The 22,922-nt window shown below is 39.1% G+C and overlaps 1 protein-coding gene across 2 annotated transcripts in view; it reads left to right on the top strand.

Moving 5' to 3' along the window:
• Positions 1 to 22,922, top strand: part of GRM7 (glutamate metabotropic receptor 7) — a 931,612-nt gene that overhangs the window by 458,770 nt on the left and 449,920 nt on the right. For both annotated transcript variants that reach the window (XM_005695650.3, XM_005695649.3), the window contains exons 3-4: positions 7,611 to 7,752; positions 19,822 to 19,976. In XM_005695650.3, the coding sequence (XP_005695707.1) occupies positions 7,611 to 7,752; positions 19,822 to 19,976 (297 nt within the window). The remainder of the gene's footprint in view (positions 1 to 7,610; positions 7,753 to 19,821; positions 19,977 to 22,922) is intronic.

Here is a 22,922-nt window from a genome sequence, read left to right as displayed (position 1 = left end):
AGTCAGGTAGGTATAGATGGATTAGATAAACAGATGACACACACACACACACACACACATTTGTTGTTGTGTAGTCAGCCACTCATGTCCGACTCTCTGTGACCCCATGGACTGCAGCATGCAAGGCCTCCCTGTCCCTCACCTTCTCCTGGAGTTTGCCCAAGTTCATGTTCTTTGCATTGGTGATGCAGTCCAACCATCTCATCCTCTGACACCTTCTTCTCCTTCTGCCCTCAATCTTTCCCAACATCAGGGACTTTGCCAGTGAGTCATCTGTTTGCATCAGATGACCAAAAATACTGGCGCTTAAGCATCAGTACTTCCAGTGATTATTCAAGTTTGACCTCCCTTAAAATTGACCGGTTTGATCTCCTTGCTGTCCAAGGGAATTTTGGGCATTTTCTCCAGCACCACAGTTCAAAGGCATCAATTCTTTGGTGGTCTGCCTTCTTTATGATCCAGCTCTCAAAACTATACATGACCACTGGGATGACCATATTGTCCACTTGACAATATGGAACTTTGGTGGCAGAGTAATGTCTCTGCTTTTCAACATATTGTCTGGGTTTGTCATTGCTTTCCCACCAAGATGCAATCCTCTTCTGATTTCATGGCTGCAGTCACCATCCACAGTGAATTTGGAGCCCAAGAAGAGGATATCTTGTCACTACTTCCACCTTGTCCTCTTCATTTGCCATGAGGTAATGAGGCTGAATGCCATGATCTTAGTGTTTGTTTTGTGTGTGTGTGTGTGTGTTTAATATTTAGTCTTAAGCCAGCTTTTTCACTGTCCTCCTTCACCCTCATCAAGAGGCTCTTCCTTTTCATTTTCTGCCATTAGAGTGGTATCATCTGCATATCTGAGGTTGTTGATGTTTCTCCTGCCTGTCTTGATTCCAGCTTGTAAGTCATCCAGCCTGGCATTTCTCATGATGTGCTCAGTGTATAGGTTAAATAAATAGAGTAACGGCAGACAGCCCTCTTGTACTTTCTCCATCTTGAACCAATCAGTTGTTCCATACAGGGTTCTAACTTTTGCTCCTTGACCCACATACAAGTTTCTCAGGAGACAAGTAAGATGGTCTGGTATTCCCATCTCTCTAAGAGTTTTTCACAATTTGTCATGATCCACACAGTTGATGAAACAGAGATAGACATTTTTCTGAAATTGTCTTGCTTTCTCTATAATCCAGTGAACATTGGCAATTTGATCTCTGGTTCCTCTTCCTTTTCTAAACCTAGCTTGAACATCTGGAAGTTCTTGGCTCACATAATGCTGAAGCCTACCATGCAAGTTTTAAGTATGACTTAACTAGCTTGGGAGATGAGTGCAATTGTCTGATGGTTAGCACATTCTTTGGTACTACCCTTCTTGGGAATTGGAATGAGGATTGACCTTTGCCAATCCTGTGGCCACTGCTGGGTCTTCCAGATTTGCTGACATAATGAATACAAAACCTTGATGGCATCCTTCTTTAGGGATCTGAGTAGTTCTGCTGGAATTTCATTGCAACCACTAGCTATATTAACAGCAGTGCTTCTTAAGTCCCACCTGACTTTGCACTCCAGAATGTCTGGCTCTGTGTGACTAACCACACCATCACAGTAATCCAGTTCATTAAGATCTTTTTTATACAGTTCCTCTGGATATTCTTTCCATCTCTTCTTGATCTGTTCAGCGTCTACTAGGTCTCTACAATTTTTATCTTTTATTGTGCCCATGTTTGTGTGGAATGCTTTCTTGATGTTTCCAATTTTCCAGAAGAGATCTCTAGTCTTTGCCTTTTGCTGTTTCCTTGTATTATTAAGCATTGTTCATTGAAGAAGGTTTTTGTGTCTCTTATAGCTAAGTTTTGGGACTCTGCATTTAATTGGAGGTACTTTTCCCTCTCCCCCTTGATTTTCGCTTCTCTTTGTTCTTCCACTATTTGTAAAGCCTCCTCAGATAACCACTCTGCCTTCTTGCTTTGCTTTTTCTTTGAGATGGCTTTATTCACCTCCTCCTGAAGAATATTATGGACCTCTGTCCATAGTTCATCAGGCAAACTTAACTAGATCTAGTCCCTTGAACCTATTCATTACCTCTGCTGCAAATTCATACAGGATTTTATTTAAGTTGTACCTGGCTGGCCTATTGTTTTCCCTTGTTTTCTTTGGTTTAAGCCTGAATTTTGCTAGGAGAAGCTGATGATCTGAGCCACAGTCACCTTCAGGTCTTGTTTTTGCTGACTGTATACAGCTTCTGCATCTTTGGCTGCCAAGAATATAATCAATTTGATTTTGGTATTGACCATTTGGTAATGTCCATGTATAAAGTCATCTCTTGTGTTGTTGACAAACAGTGTTTGCTACGACCAGTGCATTCTTTTGGCAGAATTCAGTTAACCTTTGGCCTACTTCATTTTGTTCTCAAAGGCCAGACTTGCCCATTACTCCAGGTATATCTTGACTTCCTACTTTTGCATTCCAATCTCTGATGATGAAGAGAACATCTCTTTTAGGTGTTACTTCTAGGAGGTCTTCTAGGTCTTGATAGATTTGATCACCTTCAGCTACTTCGGCATCGGTGGTAGGGGCGTAGACTTGGATTACTGTGATTTTGAATGGCTTGTACTGGAAATAAACCAAGATCATTCTGTCATTTTTGAGGTTGCACTCCAGTACTGTATTTTGGACTCTTTTGTTGATTACGAGGGCTACTTTGTTTCTCCTATGGTATTCTTGCCCACAGTGGTAGATATAATCTTCATCTGAATTAAATTTGACCATTCCCATCCATTTTAGTTTGCTGATTCCTAGGATGTTGATGTTTATTCTTACCATCTCCTGTTTGACCATGTCCAATTTTCCTTGATTCATGGACATAACATTCCAGTTCTATACACTACTGTTCTTTGCAACATCAGACTTTTGTTTCATCACCAGACACATCCACGACTGAGGGTTGTATCCACTTTGGCCCAGCTGCTTCATTCGTTCTGGGGCTGTTGGTAATTCTCCTCTATTCTTTCCCAGTAGCACAGTGAACACCTCCAGACCTGGGGGACTCATCGTTTGGTGTTGTATCTTTTTGGCTTTTTATACAGTCCATGAGGTTCTCACGGCAAGTATACTAGGGTGGTTTGCCATTCCCTCCTCCAGTAGATCACGTTTTGTCAGAACTCTCTGCTATGACCTGTCCATCTTGGATGACTCTGCATGGCATGACTCACTGAATTATATAAACCCCTTTGCCACGACAAGGCAGTGATCCATGAAGGGGACATGTGCACACGCGCGCACACATACACGCGCACACACACACACAGAGATAAATATGCACACACACATATATAAATACACATGCACACATATACACACACACATATATATGTGTGTGTAAATTTAAGTTTTATTTTGAAATAATTTTAAATTTATAGAAGAGTTATAAAGAAAATGCCCACAGACTCATCTCACAAATGTTAATACTTTTAGATAACTAGTTTATCACAATTGAGAAATCAACAAGGCAAAAATACTCTTAACTATAGACATTATTTAAATTTTACCAGTTTTTGCATGAATGTCTTTTTTCTGTCCAAGGGTCTAATCCAGTTTTCAATGTCTAAGTCTTGTGTTTTATGACCTTGACAATTTTGAAAAGTGCAAGTCAGGAAATTTGAAATGTAGAATGTCCCTCAATTTGGATTTTCCTGACATTTTCTCATGGGTAGATGAAAGTTATGGATTTGGGGGAAGAATGAAATTCAAATGGGGGCACCCTTATCACATCCTCTCAGGGGGTACATTAACAACGTGACTTAGCACTAGTGATGTTAACTTAGTGGTCCAGTTACAGTGGGTCTCTCCACTATTCAGTTATTCTTTTTCCTCTGCCATATTCTTAAGAAGTGAGGCACTAAGTTGAGACTACATTTAAGGGAAAAAGCATTAATCTCCACCTTTTCAAAGGAAGAGTATCAAAGAAGTTGTAGGCATATGTTTAAACCACCTGAATGACTGGTAAAGATTTGGAGCAAGATTCTTTTAAGCTGTATAAATGTTCACTGTCTTCTTATAGTTTCCCATACTTATTTTAGCATTCATCAGCAGACCTTGCATGCAACAGTTTTTCCTTTAATGCTCCAAGAGTGATATTCTGTCCTCCTTACTCTATCCTCCTTATCCATCAACATTTGTTCGTTTGGATTTTTCTGTGAAGAGGATTCATCCCATCTTTCCGGTCTATTGATTGATTTGGTCATTTTTAATAGTATGGATTCCTGAGCATGTATTGTAGTTTGTGGATAGTCATTCATTACCATCATTATTTACTTTGTTGCTAATATTATTCTAGCTTTGTTCACTGGGATCTCTTTTAAGTTGGCTCCTATGTCCTTTTGACCTCTCTCCCTTTATTAGTTTTTTTTTTTCTCTTTTGTGAACTTCTTATTGCCTGACATTGTCTTTTATATGCTTTTCCCCAACTTGAGAATCACCCATTTCTCCAAAAGATGGAGAAAGATGGTATTTCAAAACCAGTATCACTAGGTGTGTTTGTTGCTGTGGAGTATCATTTCTAGACTCTCAGTGGATAGTGGTAAGGCACATATGTATATCTGTACACTAACCCATGTGTACATGTATTTATGCATAAAATGACCCACCTGTGGAAGGATCTCGCTATAAACCATGAGTTTACACTATCTCTGACTCTCCCTCACGCCACATGGTCCGTTCTTGCCACACTCTTGTTTATATATAAATTCTTTCTCTCTCTCTGAGAAACCTGTCTCCCCTTATCTACAATTCATTTCCTGTTTTGTTCACCTTGAGTATGGAAAGCTGTTCCAGTATTGCTAACTCCTGTGGGAATTTTACAAGTCCAAGTGCCATTTTCGGTGCAGTTCTTGTCTGTATGCTTAGTTGCCGGTTGTACGCTATTTTAAGAAGCTGCTTAGGCCAGCTCCTCTTCCACTCATCCCCTTCGGTGAAATGCTCCGGTACATTCTTAATGCCAGTCACCTCAGTTGTCACAGTCTGCATCTCCTGATATCTTGGCTGATTTTGCAGACAGTGAAGTCCAGTTATTGTGACCCGTTGTTCTTTGACTTTTAACAAGTAGAGAGAGCCGCATTTCTACATCACATACCATACACACCTCATGCGCTGCCCAGCTGTCCCTGTGCAGTCCCTTTGTGGCCAACCCCTCCTCTCTCTCCTAAATCTTGACATCCACTAATCTGTTTCCCAACCCTACGGTTTTGCTTCCCCCCCCCCCGGAATGTCATATGAGTAGAATTATATAATATGTACTCTTTTTGGTTTGACCTTTTCACTTAGCAAAATGCATTTTTGAATCATTCATGTTCTTCTGAGAATCAGTACTTCCCTTTAGTTGCTCAAAAATATCCTATCACCTGCATGGACTATGGTTCATTTATCGATTCACCTGTTAACAGATGTCTTACTTGTTTTCAGTTTTAGCGATTAGGAATGAAGTTTCTACAAATATTTTGAGCCCATTTGTGTGAATATAACTTTTCAGTTCACTTGGAAAACACCTAGCATTGGAACCACTGCTTTATATGTTAACTCTATATTTAACATTTAATGCCAACCTATTTTCCAGACTGTTTGTACCATTGTGTGTTACTACCAGTGATGAATGAGCATTTCTGTTGCTCTGCATCTTCTCCAGAATTTGAAATTTTCATTATTTTTATAAGATATTTTGGTAGTTATGTAGTAATATACCATTGTGGTCTTTTCTGCCTTTTGGAAGGTGTGTTATTTAGCTCTTCTTTGTCTTATTTATTAAAGTGGAAACTTAGGTTACTGATTCTGTGTGTTTCTTCTTTCCTAACTTAAGTGTTTAATTATTACTATTTTCCTGTAAACATCAGTCTAGCTGTAATCTATACATTCTGAGATGTTGCAGTTTAGTTTTCATTTAGAGATATTTTAAAATTTCTTGGTACTTCGTTTTTGACCCATGGGTTATTTAAATTTGTGCTGTTTAATTTCCAAGTGTATGGAGATTTTCCTGTTATCTCTCTGTTATTCATTTCTAGTTTGATTCTCTTATGGTCTGAGGTCATAAGGTTTTTTTTTTTAATTTGAGGGTATTTTTCCCTTTATGATCCAGAAGATGGTCCAGCTTAATGAATGTTCCATTTTCACTGGAAAATAATGTGTATTCTTCTGTTGTCCTGGGGATTATTCTGTAAATGTCAGTTAGGTCAAGTTGGCTAACAGTGTTGCTGTACTTTATAGGACCATTGGTGACTTCAAGCACACTGAAGGTTGAGAGCCACTTACAGAGAGCTGACACTGATTAAGTCTAATGGATTAAAATGTAATGGAGGCTCACTTCTAGAATAGAGTTTATATTTTTTATATTTATGGAAACCTGGTAGCATCCACACAGTTGTCCGTGCTTTGGATATAAGCTCGTTGGTTATGGGCATCTCCAGGTTACAAAGAGAACAAAGCTTTCCTCTTGTCTCTGCCTCTAGGTCTTCTGCCCATTGGATGACCTTTGAGGCTTGACCTCCAGATATCCTCTCTACCCTTTTGCCTATACCAGCCTTTCTTAAGGTGTATTTTATAAAACACTACATCGGGGAGTAATTACTAAGCAAGTGTTGGGGTAGTGAGGAGGATATCAGTTGTTTCATAAATGGCTGCATATCATAAGCCAGTTAATAGCATGACAGCCTTGAGAAGTCTGCAGTAAATACATCTATTTATTTATTTAATCCCCTTCTCTTCCAACATGAAATGGGCAATGCTAACTGCCTTTAAGGTTTTTAAGATCAGATAACATACATAAAGCACATTATTTGTAGGCTGAGTATATAGCATGTAGTCAAAAAACATTTATTACTGTGATTTATAATAGTTGATCTTATTCTTATTGTTGTTCTATTTTTTTTTTATTCCATTGTCTGTGAGCTTGAAAAGCTGAAATGGATATGAAGGAGGAAAACTATGAGACTGCAAACACCAGAAAAGTAATAGAAATTGACATGAGCTTTATCTCTTTGAGTACTTTTCTTTAATATATATATTATAGCTGATTGGAAAATCCCATGGACAGAGGAGCCTGGTAGGCTACAGTCCATGGGGTCGCGAAGAGTCAGACACGACTGAGCAGCTTCACAGCAACTTCACTTCACAGCAGCTGACTGTGGTTTTCTTCTAGCATATAACATTCATTTTAAAGGCCTCCCATCCAGTTTCACTGTCTAAGTGGCTCTCAACCTTCAGTGTGCTTGAAGTCACCAATGGTCCTATAAAGTATAGCAGCACTCTCAGCCAACTTGACCTAACTGACATCTACACATTTTTACAACCTACCTCCCCAGAATCACTATCATTGGTATTCCTGGGCATACCTGGCTGTTTCCAAGTGCACTGAGGCTATGCTGTACCCTGGAAGGCATGCCAAGTATGAATGGCAGCTTAGGACTCAGCTTACTAGCCTAAGCCTTGCTCATTCAGCAAGATCACCAAGGAAGAGCTGTGTACTCAGAATTCATAATTCCCTCCTCCCTGTCTGCTTTCCCTGGTTCCTTTGGTATCTCTTCAGGAACTTAATTGATATTCTGCTTTCTTTTCTTGAACAGGTGGGCTCTGCATTGCCCAGTCCGTGAGAATCCCCCAGGAACGCAAAGACAGGACCATTGACTTTGACAAAATTATCAAGCAGCTCCTGGACACCCCCAACTCCAGGGCCGTCGTCCTTTTTGCCAACGATGAGGATATCAAGTAAGGCTGCCTGGTGAAATTCATTAACATGCATGTTGTAGTTTAGGGGACAGAAAGATCAAAGTGCTGGCACAGAAAGGGAAAACACAGCATAGAATCAAATTGACAATTACACGGTGGCAAGGTCCATTTGTGCTTTCTATCCCTATAGAAGTTAGAGCGAACCGTGGAAGCAGCAGCCTGTTCCTGCCACGTAGTTCCCCCCATATTTGCTAAAGAACTGCTTTCAGTGACTTGTAAAAGGAGAAAACCTCTGGACGTTCAAAGGTTCTTTTATTTTCATTTATTTATTTTTATTTATTTATTATTATTATTATTATTATTATTTTTACTTTACAATATGGTATTGGTTTTGTCATACATCAACATGAATCCGCCACAGGTGTACACGTGTTCCCAATCCTGAACCCCACTCCCATCTCCTGCCCCATACCGTCCGTCTGGGTCATCCCAGTGCACCAACAAATTTTTATCTAAAGAGTAGTTCTTCTAATAGTTCTTCTAATGTAAAAGAAAAATGCCTTTTATTTCTGGAAGTATTGCTTCTGCTTTGGACTTTGGATATTCAAAACCAAGCTGGTCATGTGTCTGCATTTTCCAGTCCACTTTTTCTTCTGTCTCTTTACCTTGATGCTCTTTGATGTCAAAAATCTGAATACAACTTTGACTTTCCCTTTTAGCTCATTACTTGCATTCTTGGCCAAGCCATGGGGTGCTAACCTTTGAAATTGCTTATAGAATACAGATTTGCCCTGTGTTGTTTCCTGACCACTGCCGCCTCAGTCCTGAATCCTTACCATTTTTTTTTTTTAGCAAACAGTAATTACCACTGATTTAAAAAATCAAAAAGTGTTGAGAAATCTAGAAATGAAAAAGAAGTTGGATTCATTTTGTCCTCTAGCTAACAGGTTCTCCTTTCCAGATGCTAATAATAACTCTGTATTTTGTAATTTTTGTATTTTGTAATGCAGCTGTATATTTTGTAACATTTGTGTATTTTTCTAGAGGCACTGTGTACATTTTTACACAAATGGTAGAACACTGTGTATTACCTTGTTCTACCCCTGCTCTCACCTTGGCTTATTCTTCCATCATGGAGGTCTCAGAATGTCAGTATTTTTCAACAGCCACACAGAATTTCATTTTATGTATTTGCTGTAATTTATCTAACTTCTCTCGAACTGATTGACATTTGGTTACAGACTTGTGCAATTATTAGGGGCTTCCCTGGTGGCTCAGATGGTAAAGCATCTGCCTGCAGTGCAGGAGACCTGGGTTCGATCCCTGGGTTGGGACGATCCCCTGGAGAAGGAAATGGCAACCCACTCCAGTACTCTTGCCTGGAAAATTCCATGGGCAGAGAAGCCTGGTAGGCTACACAGTCCACGGGGTCAAAACGAGTCAGACACGACTTAGTGACTTCACTTCTACTTCTTGTGTGATTATAAATTACCTTCCTCTTGATGAAAGTGAAAGTGGAGAGTGACAAAGTTGGCTTAAAGCTCAACATTCAGAAAACGAAGATCATGGCATCTGGTCCCATTACTTCATGGGAAATAGATGGGGAAACACTGGAAACAGTGTCAGACTTTATTTTGGGTTCCAAAATCACTGCAGATGGTGACTGCAACCGTGAACTTAAAAGACGCTTACTCCTTGGAAGAAAAGTTATGATCAACCTAGATAGCATATTCAAAAGCAGAGACATTACTTTGCCGACTAAGGTCCGTCTAGTCAAGGCTATGGGTTTTCCTGTGGTCATGTATAGATGTGAGAGTTGGACTGTGAAGAAGGCTGAGCGCCAAAGAACCAATGCTTTTGAACTGTGGTGTTGGAGAAGACTCTTGAGAGTCCCTTGGACTGCAAGGAGATCCAATCGCATTCTGAAGGCGATTTCTTTGGAAGAAATGATACTAAAGCTGAAACTCCAGTACTTTGGCCACCTCATGCGAAGAGTTGACTCATTGGAAAAGACTCTGATGCTGGGAGGGTCTCAGGGCAGGAGGAGAAGGGGATGACTGAGGATGAGATTTCTGGATGGCATCACAGACTCGATGGACGCGAGTCTGAGTGAACTCCAGGAGATGGTGATGGACAGGGAGGCCTGGCGTGCTGCGATTCATGGGGTCACAAAGAATCGGACATGACTGACCGACTGAACCGAACTGAACTGAACTGAACCTTTGTTTTCCACAAATCTGTGTGTGCCAGAATATGACATTAATGTACACATCCTTTACAATGTATAGATGCATTAACATAATGCAAATAATAATGCATAAATATATTACTTTTTATATTAATAACTATTTAAAACATAAATTCCTGGAAAAAGAGTTTCCGGAACAAAGATGTGTGCTTTCTTAAATGTGAATATTGTCTTCCAAAGAGGTGGTGTCACTTTACACCTCTGCAGATGGAAAAGCTCTGTTTGGATTTTGTAACTGTTTGTATTATAGTTCAAATAATAACTCATTTAATTTGAAAGTGAGCATCTTATATCAAGGACAAAGTTGAAGGGTCCAGGCCATTACCCACCCCCACACCAGTCGGCCAGTCCCATGTTTCCCTTCCTTGTGTGTTCCCCATGCTTCCCCTGAGTCCACCCATCTTCTCAGCCCTGCACTGTGACCATGGGTGGCAGGACTATTAAATGAGAAGAGCATTAAACCTCAAGTCAAGATACTGAGGTTTTTTTTTTTTTTTTTTTTTTGCTATGACCACTGTCTCACCTTGGGCAAGTCCCATCCCACACCCTTCTACTCCAGCTCTTTGAGGTCCCAGTTTTCCCATCAGCAAATCCATTTGCACTCTTTCTATGATAATGTGGACTTGTACTTTTCTAACCTTATTTCATTCCATGCCCCCTCATGGCTTGTGTGCTGTAGGAGGGGGCCTTTGTGTTTCTTCCTTTCCAGGCCATTGCTCATTCTCTTCCCGCTTGCTGGAATGCGTCCCTTCCCCACTTCATCATTCCAGCGCTGTCAGTAGCGTTGCTTCTGAAAGATGCTTCCAAACAGTGTAGCTTTGGAAAATTTGTCATAACAGCTTGGTTGCATAGTTAATGTCACTGAGGGCATTTTGTACCCTTTGGTCATGTAATTGGAGTCTGTATTCTCCACTAGTCTGAAGGCATCATTAAAATGGAGGTGATGCCCCTTTTGACTTCCTTTCATATCCTTAGCCCCTAGCACATTGCTCAGTTAGTGGTGGACGCTCAGTACACATCACTGAATAAATGTATGAAATGCCCAGTGCAGTGTCCACTATTTAATAATTTTAATATATATTTTATTATTTTTAATAATAAAATATATATTAAAAATAAATAAATAAACAAACACTTGCACCAACATTCCTCACCACCTCCCCCAAGGGGATAGATCTATTTCCTTTCTCTTCTAGCTTTGACAAGGCTCAAAAACAAAAACTTTGTGTTATTGTCAGTATCCTTTGAGGGCTAGAGTTAGTTTAGCTCTCGTGACATTATTCTTCAGGTTGATGCCAAAATTGTGTTTCTTCTTGGTTATGTGCCCTTCCTTCCGTCTGCATTGAAATACAATTTACTTCTGCTTTTCTTAAGATATCTGGTTCTCTCTGCATCCTAATACAGCCTAAAGATCCACAGGCAGCCTAGGTATAGGGTGGGTAAGATACCTGGATATTAATAAACTTTCTAAAAATACTTATAGCAGAAAAATTTTGAGACTCAAAGCTATTGGGCTTTGAGAAGAAAAGCTGTATGTGTTTGATATGCCATCTGAAACCTGGGTAATAAATAGGAAAAAGAAAAATTACTTTAAAATTCTGTTTGCCTTATCTTTTAAAAACAAACTAAAGATTTCAGAAAAAAAATAATTTTAAGTACAAGTCTCTCTCTCTGAACTTCATGATGCATTAAAATATGGTCCTGTTTTTTCATGTAGACCCCACCTTCATGCACCCAGTTCTCCACCTAAGACGCATGACTGACTCGTCAGTGTACCCTAGCAGCTCCTCCATCACGGTCTTGGCTCATGATGTTTCTTCTTTCCTTCTCTACCTGTTGAAATTCTGTCTGTTTTTCAGACATGCCCTTTTCTGTGAAACTATTTCTGTCACCCCTTAAATGTGTATTTGTCTCCTTACAAGGAACTGATTCTGTTGCTCTTAGGGCATTTTCTTCCACACTTTGTGATTTAGTTATTCAAGGCACTTTGTTTTTATGATATGACTTTTTCTTTTTTTGTTTGTTTTTTTTGCTCCAGATTTGTCAACTCATGCTTCTCTTAATCATCTCATATATGATTTTCATACATATTTTGGACATTCAAAATATGGCATATGTTCATGTACATGGCACTTAAAAGATTTGTTGCTAATAGCTATGACGCCTAATTGGTCATAATATCCTTCATTTGCAGATAGTGTGTGGTATTAATTGGCAATGTTAAAAGGTATATAATCAGCTCAATAGCTATGCTCATCATTTTTTGCATGGGGATTTGTGTGTTGGAACCATTGTGTACTATGACTCAAAGAAGTGATAGCAGTAATAGTTCTTGGCTACAGTAATAAAAATCAAGTGCATATCTTCCAAAACATGAGCTTAAGCCTACTGATGTCTGATAACCCACAATGTTATGTTATTTCTTTTCTCAGAAGATTTACACTGTAGATGGGAAATTTTGAGATTTCTTAGAACATTAACTTCAAATACTTTGCCGGAGAATACCAGTGAGAAGACATTAATATCTAGATTTTGAAGCTAAGAGAAGTGCTCAATCAGGCACGGGTACTGATCATTTGAATGTTAGACAAGAGTGTATTCTGTTCCTGAGACACTGTTTTTCTGATCATAAAAGTAACACTATGTGGCTATTTTAAACCATTGGAAAATAATGGAAATATTTTTGTTGTTGCATTTTAATAAAAGGAATCCCTAGCTTTACTCTGCTCCCTGATTATCTAAAAAAATGAAAGTTTAGAATAATCACAAACCATGATTGTAAGTAATCCGCTATAAAACTTAATATCTTAACACTCAGAGATAACCACTAATAAAATTCTTGTTTAACATTTGCAGTTATTTTATTCTAAAAATTTTCCCCAGTAGATTCAGATTCACATCTGATATTTTAATTTGATATTCTAATATTTACAGTTCACATCTCACTTTCAATACGATAATATGTTTAAACAGTTCAATCTTATCTCTCTTAATAAATTAACCCACACTTTTATGTAAGCATATTAAGATGAATATTTATTTTTGTTGTTTTTACATCAGTTTGTCTGTCTTAGGTTGTTTCAGTTGGATTCTCGCATCCTTTTCATACTTCATCAGCAGGTTCTCAATGAATTGTCTTTAACAATGAATTACATATTATCCATATTTTTCTGCGCTCTCATACAACCCTATACTTTTAACTATGCATCTAGTCATTTATGCAGGCCAGTTTTCATTATTGTAAGAAATGACTAATCATTTGCAGTTCTTTTTAACGTGACGTTTTTTGTTCTTGACAGTAGCTTGCAGAAATCGAGCTCCGCGTGTCTCTCACCGGTCTCTAACGCATCCCTCAGGCGCACTGTCATTTCTTTAGCCTCTTCCCTGCTGCTCTCCGTTTAGGTTGTCTCCAGTAATGAACGTATGATTTTGACAGCATCAGCGATCATACCCTTTGCTTAGATTAATAGAGACGGTATCTCTAACTCAAGAGTATAAAGGATTGATTGTGTGAAAATAATAAATGCACATAATTGAAGAGGAACAAAAATATAATTTAAATACTTTTTCTGCAAAGCCCTAGCATCCTTTTCCATCCCACTGCACTCTCTGGTTCTGTTCTTCTTGATCAATTATTTTGATTCTTGAAACTAATTCTTTAGGTCTTCTTCAAAGGTGCCTGTATTGCTATTTTGGAATCATTAATTTAAAATATTGTCTATTAATTCCTCTTATGTTATATAGAACTTGTCTCATACCTCCTTTATCTTCCTAGCATTGTACTATCAGATTTCCATTTAGTAAAACTCAGAGTTGACATTATGAGCATGTAAATATTATGTACTACAGCAGTATTTTTTCCATGATGTGATTTTAGGGGTAGCTTTTTCATCCATCAAATTAATATGACAGATTTTTAACTTGCAATTGTTAATGTCCTAGGTTATCACTTTTCTCTTATGTTTATATGTGTGTGTGTGTGTGTATATATATATTTAAAAAATAATCTCTGAGTTCCATTGCTTTTCTGTACATTTCCCTCCCACTCCATCTTTCTGTTTTAAACTAGGCTGATCTTTATTATTTTAACTTTTTTGTTTTCTTTCTATCTCCATTTCTTTTATTTTTTTTCATCATTTAGTTTCTTTATGGGGACTATAGTATACCCTCCAGTAATTTTCTAGTAAAGGATGAATTAAAGAAAAGCATTTTTTGTGTTTATGACTAAAAATATTCTTCACCTGCCTCCGCACTTAATTACTAGTTGGAAATGTAAGGTGTGGTCACGTAGTTATTTTTAAATACATCATCCTAGGCAAATAAATGATTTATAGCAGCTATCTATGGTGATTGATAAGTTATAGAGCTCGTAACTTGTAAGGAATTTGAGAGTCTGAGTTTGGATCAAAAAATCTTTAATATCCCCTGAATATCTATCTATCCATCCATCCACTTATCCCTCCCTCTCTCCATCCATACCCATCTATCTATATGCCAGTTCTATTTGTATAGAGATTCTCTATTTGCATAGAGATTCTATATGTGTTAAATATTAGAATTCTAGATTGCAAATTTTTTTCCCTCAAAATTTGGAAGGCATTACTCCATCATCCATTTTTTTTTCCTCTCTCTCTCTGGAGAGCTTGGAAATATTCTGCTTCTTATTACTTTCCAATAGTCCCAATTTTCCCTTGGAAGCTTTATTCTCACTTTATTCAGAAATTGTAGTTCTCTGACATGTTTGGTTTCTCCCTGTTAATTTGCTGGATGTGTACGTGTGTTTTAGTCTCAGTCATGTCCAACTCTTTGCATCCCCATGGACTGAAGCCAACCAGGCTCCTCCATCCGTCGGATCCTCCAGGCAAGAATACTGGAGTGAGTCCCTTGAATTTGAAAAGTCATACTTTCAATTCCTTGGATTTTTTTTCATTAAAAATTATTTTTAAAATTACTTTAATTTCTCTTTACATTTGTCCTTGAAATACTGTTAGTTGGATGTAAGTCTTTCTGTGTTTCTTTCTTTAAGATACTCATCTTTTCTTGTATATGCTATACCTTTTTGATATTGTTTTGCTTTCTGAAAATATTTCTTTACTTTATACTTTATCTCTTTTTAAAATTTTTTAAAATATAAATTTATTTATTTTAATTGGAGCTTAATTACTTTACAATATTGTATTGGTTTTGCCATACATCAACATGAATCCGCCACAGGTGTACAGGTTCCCCATCATGAACCCTCCTCCCTCCTCCCTCCCCGTACCATCCCTCTGGGTCATCCCAGTGCACTAGCCCCAAGCATCCAGTATCATGCCTCAACCCTGGGCTGGCAATTCATTTCTTATATGATATTATACATGTTTCAATGCCATTCTCCCAAATCATCCCACCCTCTCCCTCTCCCACAGAGTCCAAAAGACTGTTCTATACATCTGTGTCTCTTTTGCTGTCTCGCCTACAGGTTTATCGTTACCATCTTTCTAAATTCCATATATATGCATTAGCATACTGTATTGGTGTTTTTCTTTCTAACTTACTTCACTCTGTATAATAGGCTCCAGTTTCATCCACCTCATTAGAACTGATTCAAATGAATTCTTTTTAATGGCTGTGTAATACTCCAAAAGAGTCCAAAATGCAGTACTTGGATGCAATCTCAAAAACGACAGAATGATCTCTGTTCATCTCCAAGGCAAACCATTCAATATCACAGTTATCCAGGTCTATGCCCCAACCAATAACGCTAAAGAAACTGAAGTTGAACAGTTTTATGAAGACCTACAAGACCGTTTAGAACTAACACCCAAAAAAGATGTCCTTATCATTATAGGCGACTGGAATGCAAAAGTAGGAAGTCAAGAAACACCTGGAGTAACAGGCACATTTGGCCTTGGAATGTGGAATGAAGCAGGGCAAAGACTAATAGAGTTTTGCCAAGAAAACGCACTGGTCATGGCAAACACCCTCTTCCAACAACACAAGAGAAGACTCTGCACATGGACATCACCAGATGGTCAACACCGAAATCAGACTGATTATGTTCTTTGCAGCCAAAGGTGGAGAAGCTCTATACAGTCAACAAAAACAAGACCAGGAGCTTACTGTGGCTCAGATCATGAACTCCTTATTACCAAATTCAGATTCGAATTGAAGAAAGTAGGGAAAACCGCTAGACCATTCAGGTATGACCTCAATCAAATCCCTTATGATTATACAGTGGAAGTGAGAAATAGATTCAAGAGCCTAGATCTGATAGATAGAGTGCCTGATGAACTGTGGAATGAGGTTCGTGACATGTACAGGAGACAGGGATCAAGACCATCCCCATGGAAAAGAAATGCAAAAAGCAAAATGGCTGTCTGGGGAGGCCTTACAAATAGCTGTGAAAAGAAGAGAGGCAAAAAGCAAAGGAGAAAAGGAAAGATATAAGCATCTGAATGCAGAGTTCCAAAGAACAGCAAGAAGAGATAAGAAAGCCTTCTTCAGCAATCAATGCAAAGAAATAGAGGAAAAAAACAGAATGGGAAAGACTAGAGATCTCTTCAGGAAAATTAGAGATACCAAGGGAACAATTCATGCAAAGATGGGCTCGATAAAGGACAAAAATGGTCTGGATCTAACAGAAGCAGAAGATATTAAGAAGAGGTGGCAAGAATACACAGAATAACTGTACAAAAAAGATCTTCACGACCCAGATAGTCATGATGATGTGATCACTCATCTAGAGCCAGACATCTTGGAAAGTGAAGTCAAGTGGTCCTTAGAAAGCATCACTATGAGCAAAGCTAGTGGAGGTGATGGAATTCCAGCTGACCTATTTCAAATCCTGAAAGATGATGCTGTGAAAGTGCTGCACTCAATATGCCAGCAAATTTGGAAAACTCAGCAGTGGCCACAGGACTGAAAAAGGTCAGTTTTCATTCCAATCCCAAAGAAAGGCAATGCCAAAGAATGCTCAAACTACCGCACAATTGCACTCATCTCACATACTAGTAAAGTAATGCTCAAAATTCTCTAAGCCAGGCTTTAGCAGTACGTGAACTGTGAACTCCCTGATATTCAAGCTGGTTTTAGAAAAGGCAGAGGAACCAGAGATCAAATTGCCAACATCTGCTGGATCATGGAAAAAGCAAGAAAGTTCCAGAAAAACATCTCTTTCTGCTTTATTGACCATGCCAAAGCCTTTGACTGTGTGGATCCCGATAAACTGTGGAAAATTCTGAAAGAGATGGGAGTACCAGACCACCTAACCTGCCTCTTGAGAAATCTGTATGCAGGTCAGGAAGCAACAGTTAGAACTGGACATGGAACAACAGACTGGTTCCAAATAGGAAAAGGAGTGCGTCAAGGCTGTATATTGTCACCCTGCTTATTTGACTTCTATGCAGAGTATATCATGAGAAACGCTGGACTGGAAGAAACACAAGCTGGAATCAAGATTGCCAGGAGAAACATCAATAACCTCAGATATGCAGATGACACCACCCTTATGGCAAAAAGTGAAGAGGAGCTAAAAAGCCTCATGATGAAAATGAAAGAGGAGAGCGAAAAAGTTGGCTTAAAGCTCAACATTCAGAAAACGAAGATCAAGGCATCTGGTCCCATCACTTCATGGGAAATAGACGGGGAAACAGTGGAAACAGTGTCAGACTTTATTTTTGGGGGCTCCAAAATCACTGCAGATGGTGACTGTAGCAATGAAATTAAAAGACACTTACTGCTTGGAAGAAAAGTTATGACTAACCTAGGTAGTATATTCTAAAGCAGAGACATTACTTTGCCGACTAAGGTCCGTCTAGTCAAGGCTATGGTTTTTCCAGTGGTCATATATGGATGTGAGAGTGGACTGTGTAGAAGGCTGAGCGCCGAAGAATTGATGCTTTTGAACTGTGGTGTTGGAGAAGACTCTTGAGAGTCCCTTGGGCTGCAAGGAGATCCAACCAGTCCATTCTGCAGGAGATCAACCCTGGGATTTCTTTGGAAGGAATGATTTCAAAGCTGAAACTCCAGTGCTTTGGCCACCTCATGCAAAGAGTTGACTCATTGGAAAAGACTCTGATGCTGGGAAGGTTTGGGGGCAGGAGGAGATGGCTGGATGGCATCACAGACTCGATGGACGTGAGTCTGAGTGAGCTCCGGGAGATGGTGATGGACAGCGAGGCCTGGCGTGCTGCGATTCATGGGGTCGCAAAGAGTCGGACACGACTGAGCGACTGAACTGAACTGAACTGAATACTCTATTGTTATATGTACCACAGCTTTCTTATCCATTCATCTGCTGATGGACATCTAGGTTGCTTCCATGTCCTGGCTATTATAAACAGTGCTCCGATGAACATTGGGGTACACATGTCTCTTTCAGTTCTGGTTTCCTTGGTGTATATGCCCAGCAGTGGGATTGCTGGGTTGTATGCCAGTTCTATTTCCAGTTTTTTAAGGAATCTCCGCACTGTTCTCCATAGTGGCTGTACTAGTTTGCATTCCCACCAACAGTGTAAGAGGGTTCCCTTTTCTCCACACCCTTTCCAGCATTTATTGCTTGTAGACTTTTGGATAACAGCCATTCTGACTGGCGTGAAATGTTACCACATTGTGGTTTTGATTTGTATTTCTCTGATAATGAGTGATGTTGAGCATCTTTTCATGTGTTTGTTAGCCATCTGTATGTCTTCTTCAGAGAAATGTCTATTTAGTTCTTTGGCCTGTATCTCTTCTAACATAATTTTAATTTCATACTTTTAATAACTAACATCTCTTTTTTATCGTTGTTTCTTTCTTATTCTTGATAATCTTTCTTGTTCTTAATAATAACGATCCTGATTCTCATTTAGCTACTTTTTTTTTTGTATAATTTCTTCTCCATACCTCACACCAGTTTCCTTTTTCTTATTTATTTGGTTTCTGTTTTATATTGTGGATTTTCCACAATGATGGGTCATTTCTGGCTGTTCCCATTTGAATAAGACACAAGAAAATTCTACATACATGGGCAAAACTTGTCAGCTGATAGGCTTCTCAGTGGACTGGTCAGGCATCTAGGTGTCCATTCTCTTAGAAAATGTCTCTATGTCAATATCTAGAATCTTTTTCCTAGGGTAGTTCAGATTTTTCCAGAAAAGCTGTTTTCTGCCTGGGGCGACACACTCCTGATTTCTAGAATTCTGTAAGCAGAAGTAAAATTTTCCTTCATGAGTAACCAATTTCCTTTTTTTTTATTTCCCTCTTTTTTTTCTTGCCCTTGCTATTTATATACTTTTTAATTTATAAATATGGATTGTACATTTTTCAAGCTTAATGTGAAGCTCTGCTTATTTTAATAAGTAATTTAAGATGCTTCATATAGACTGATACATCACTTTCCAGAAATGATATGTACCACCAGCAGTGAATGGCAGTGCTCATGTCTCCAGCCTCATGTCAAAGCTCATGACACAAGACAATATTGTAAAGTAATTAGCCTCCAATTAAAATAAGTTGATATTAAAAAAAAAAAAACTCACAACACAAAATAAACCAAACAGACATTTTGGCCAAAATAAGGAGTGAATTTAATATATTGTTCTCATTCACGTTTTCCTCATTTTTAATGTATGTGAATAAGCAGCTAACTAATTACTTATATTTCCCCTTTTCTCTTTTGACTTTGAATACTCTGCCTATTTTCCTCAAGCTGCCTTGAATTTTTCTATTGGCTAACAATATCTCTTTGTATATTAAGAATAAAAATCCTTTGGCTTACTACCAGCTATTTGCTTTTTGAGAAGCAGTAGCTTGTTTTCCTTCTGCTTGATTCCGGATATGTATATGTACAATAGCTGCTCTTTATCATTAACGTGTCTTTTTAATGTTCCTCTCCACAGGCAGATCCTTGCAGCAGCCAAAAGAGCTGACCAAGTAGGCCACTTCCTCTGGGTGGGATCAGACAGCTGGGGATCCAAAATCAACCCGCTGCACCAGCATGAAGACATCGCAGAAGGAGCCATCACCATTCAGCCCAAGCGAGCAACTGTGGAAGGTATGGGTTTTGTCAGTAGGTGATTTGCTGAGAGAGTGGTTGGTGCTGTGTAGAGTGGCTGGGCCATGAGTCTCTTAAAGTTTACATGATGTATGCAGGATCTGTTCAAACTTCTAGCCGTGAAATACAAATGAAGCCCTATATCTGGTCTGTTATTTTAGTTGATAGTCTTCTCTAGAAAAGATCATGTTATTCTCATAATAATATCACCATTAGCATATATCTTTGTTTTATTATGCTGCAAGAGCTTTCTGTGAGATCATTATCTTTAATAAGAGGTGAAATAATAACACAGTCCAAGTTTGCATAAGTGAGCTGCATTTTCTGAGAGAACATTTTCCCTTTGTAATTTGTCGTTGCTTCCATAGCAGGACACCTCTTTTTTTTTTTTTTGATTTATGTATTTGCTTATCTGATTGTGCCAGATCTTAGCTGCCGCATGCAGCACGTAGGATCTTAAGTTGTGGCATGTGAACTCCCAGCTGTGACATGTGGGATCTAGTTCCCTGACCAGGGATCAAGCCTGGGCCCCCTGCAAAGGCAGCCTGGAGCCTTAGGCTCTGGATTCTTTCCCCCATTACCTCTCGGGGTCTCCTCCAGTCCCCAAGATTATATAGCATACCACCCATCCCAGGCATCACCATCGTTTTTCCTTCCTGGGTCTCTTTTGTCCTTGCATTCTTTTTCTCTTAAGCTTCCTGCCCCTATTCTTTCCCTTTGCTTTCCTTGTAGCTACATAAATTCTTTGAGAGGTAGAAGGAGGAGAGGGCATTTATTGGCATCTTTCTGATGTAACAAAAGTTGCTGATTACAACTTAAGTTCTCCTTTATTTGAAAAGATAAGTTACTTCTGAAAGAAGACACTGTAAAGAAAAGGAACTCCTCTGCTGCTTTTGGGCTTTGTCTTCCTTTTCTGAAGGGCCAGGTCTCCAAAGATTTCATACAGCATGCTTTGCATGTTAAAAGAACTCTATCCACTCACTCAAAAAAGATCAAATATTTGTCTTTCTTTCTATTCTGTCTCTACTCCAGTCTAATTAATTATTCTCCCTAGAAGGCTGCATGGTCTATGTGGGCTTTTTAAACAAGCCAGGTTATGGTTTTGTCACTGTTCCCTTTCTGTGTTATCTAGGGGAGATAAGAATCCTGTAAGTCACCCATGTGGTCATGGAGAGGCTTTGAATTAACTGCAATACAAGTCCGAAGAAGATTGCCCATCTTCCAAACCAGACCAATACATCTGCAGATGAGCTGCAAAAACAAAAGACAGTTTAACTACTTCCATTCCTTTTCACTCAAAAATTTAAGTATTTACTGTGTGCTTTGCTTTGTGCTAAGTTGGAAAAATAAGGACAAAAATCCCATGCTCAAAGCATACACAGCTGAGGAAATGTATCAGAATGTAGTTGTTGACCATATAATAGAAATACTGTAAACACAGTTTAGAATAGATGGTTTAGGGTGAGGTAATGTGCCAGCTTGTCTCGGGTGGTGATGCTGCGGTTGTGGAAGACGCCTGAGAGATGAAACAAACAGGTGCGCTAATGCTCATCGGACCATGAGAAGCTTCTCTACTCTCCACCCAGGTGGTGGGAACAGAGGAGTGACGGAGCAGGGCATACCAGGGTAACATTGAATCATTCATTCAGCAACCCACACCTTCTTTGCAGCCATCCTAAACTTCTTCCAGCTCTTCAAAAATGTTCTCATTTATCTTCATTGGGAAGCGCTTCCCTCTCCTACAGTTGTGGTCACTGCACTGTTTGCCTGATTAACTCCTTCCTAACATGTGTGTCTCTGATTAGATACTAGTTTTCCTCGGAAGCCATCTGCAGCCACTGCACTCCAGCCAGGTCTGGTTCGGGGCTCCATCGGTTGCTTGTATGGCACCTTCCCATAGCTCCTGCCATTGTAACATCTCTTTACTTGTCTCTATCTGGAGACATATCCTTTACATGCCATCATTGATACAAATGCCTTGATCTTGGCCTGGCCTGGCAGGTGATCGAACTGGTTTTTAAGTGGTTGGATACCTGGCTGGATGGAGGAAATACATACCACATAAGAAGCGGCACAAATGGCTGAGAAGTGGGCCAGGGTTGGATCATGAAAGGTCTTGTAAATTATACTAAGGAATTTGTATCTTACTCTGAAGCCTAGGCAGCGTCCGAGGATGAAAATGGGATGTGATAAAAGGGAATGAGGAAGCTCACTCAGATGACTCTATAGAGGGATGAAGTGTCAGATTTGAGTGAGGACCAAAGCAAAGCACATTACAGGGTCTGTGCTGAGGTCCTCTCTTCCCAAGCTGTAGACACGTCATAAGCGTATTAGTAACTCCATGGTTGCAAGACCCAGGTTCAGCATGTCTTAGGAAATGACTAAGTAGCTTAATACAAATTATTGAAACAAAATACATTTTCATAGGTTTCTAGGGATACTCAAAGTTGTTAAAGTAGACACAAGATAGCATCCTGAATCTGCTAAGAAAGAAATGTGGCCTCAAGAGCAAGATGGTGAGGAAATGCTAGTATCAATGAAAGTACTTTTGAAATGTGGCAAAACAGCACCTCTTCATGCAAAACTCTGCAGTGCTACCCAGAAAGAACACGAGGCTTTTCATATTGTTCTTTAAGACTTGTGTGGCTTCTGTCTGCCCATGTTGTCTTTGCATTGATACAGAGTGGAGATTTGTTCACTAATAGAGAGGATGGGATCACAGGATTGTGGCTGTGCATTTGGTGTCACACTCCTAAGGAAATGAAAAAAAGAAATGCCTTCAGTTGCATTACGGTTTCTAAACACAGCTGTGAAATATATGAAATGAAACTTTAGAGCATATTCCATATGGGCAAGTATGTCTTCCTCTCCTATTTTTTAATCTTTTTTCATTTTGGGGATGTTCCATAGTGGACTGTACTGGGATGGAGCATTATCCAAATACTC

Source organism: Capra hircus, chromosome 22, assembly GCF_001704415.2.
Source record: "Capra hircus breed San Clemente chromosome 22, ASM170441v1, whole genome shotgun sequence".
Taxonomy (NCBI): Eukaryota; Metazoa; Chordata; class Mammalia; order Artiodactyla; family Bovidae; genus Capra; species Capra hircus.
This window is presented reverse-complemented; position numbering and strand designations above follow the sequence as displayed.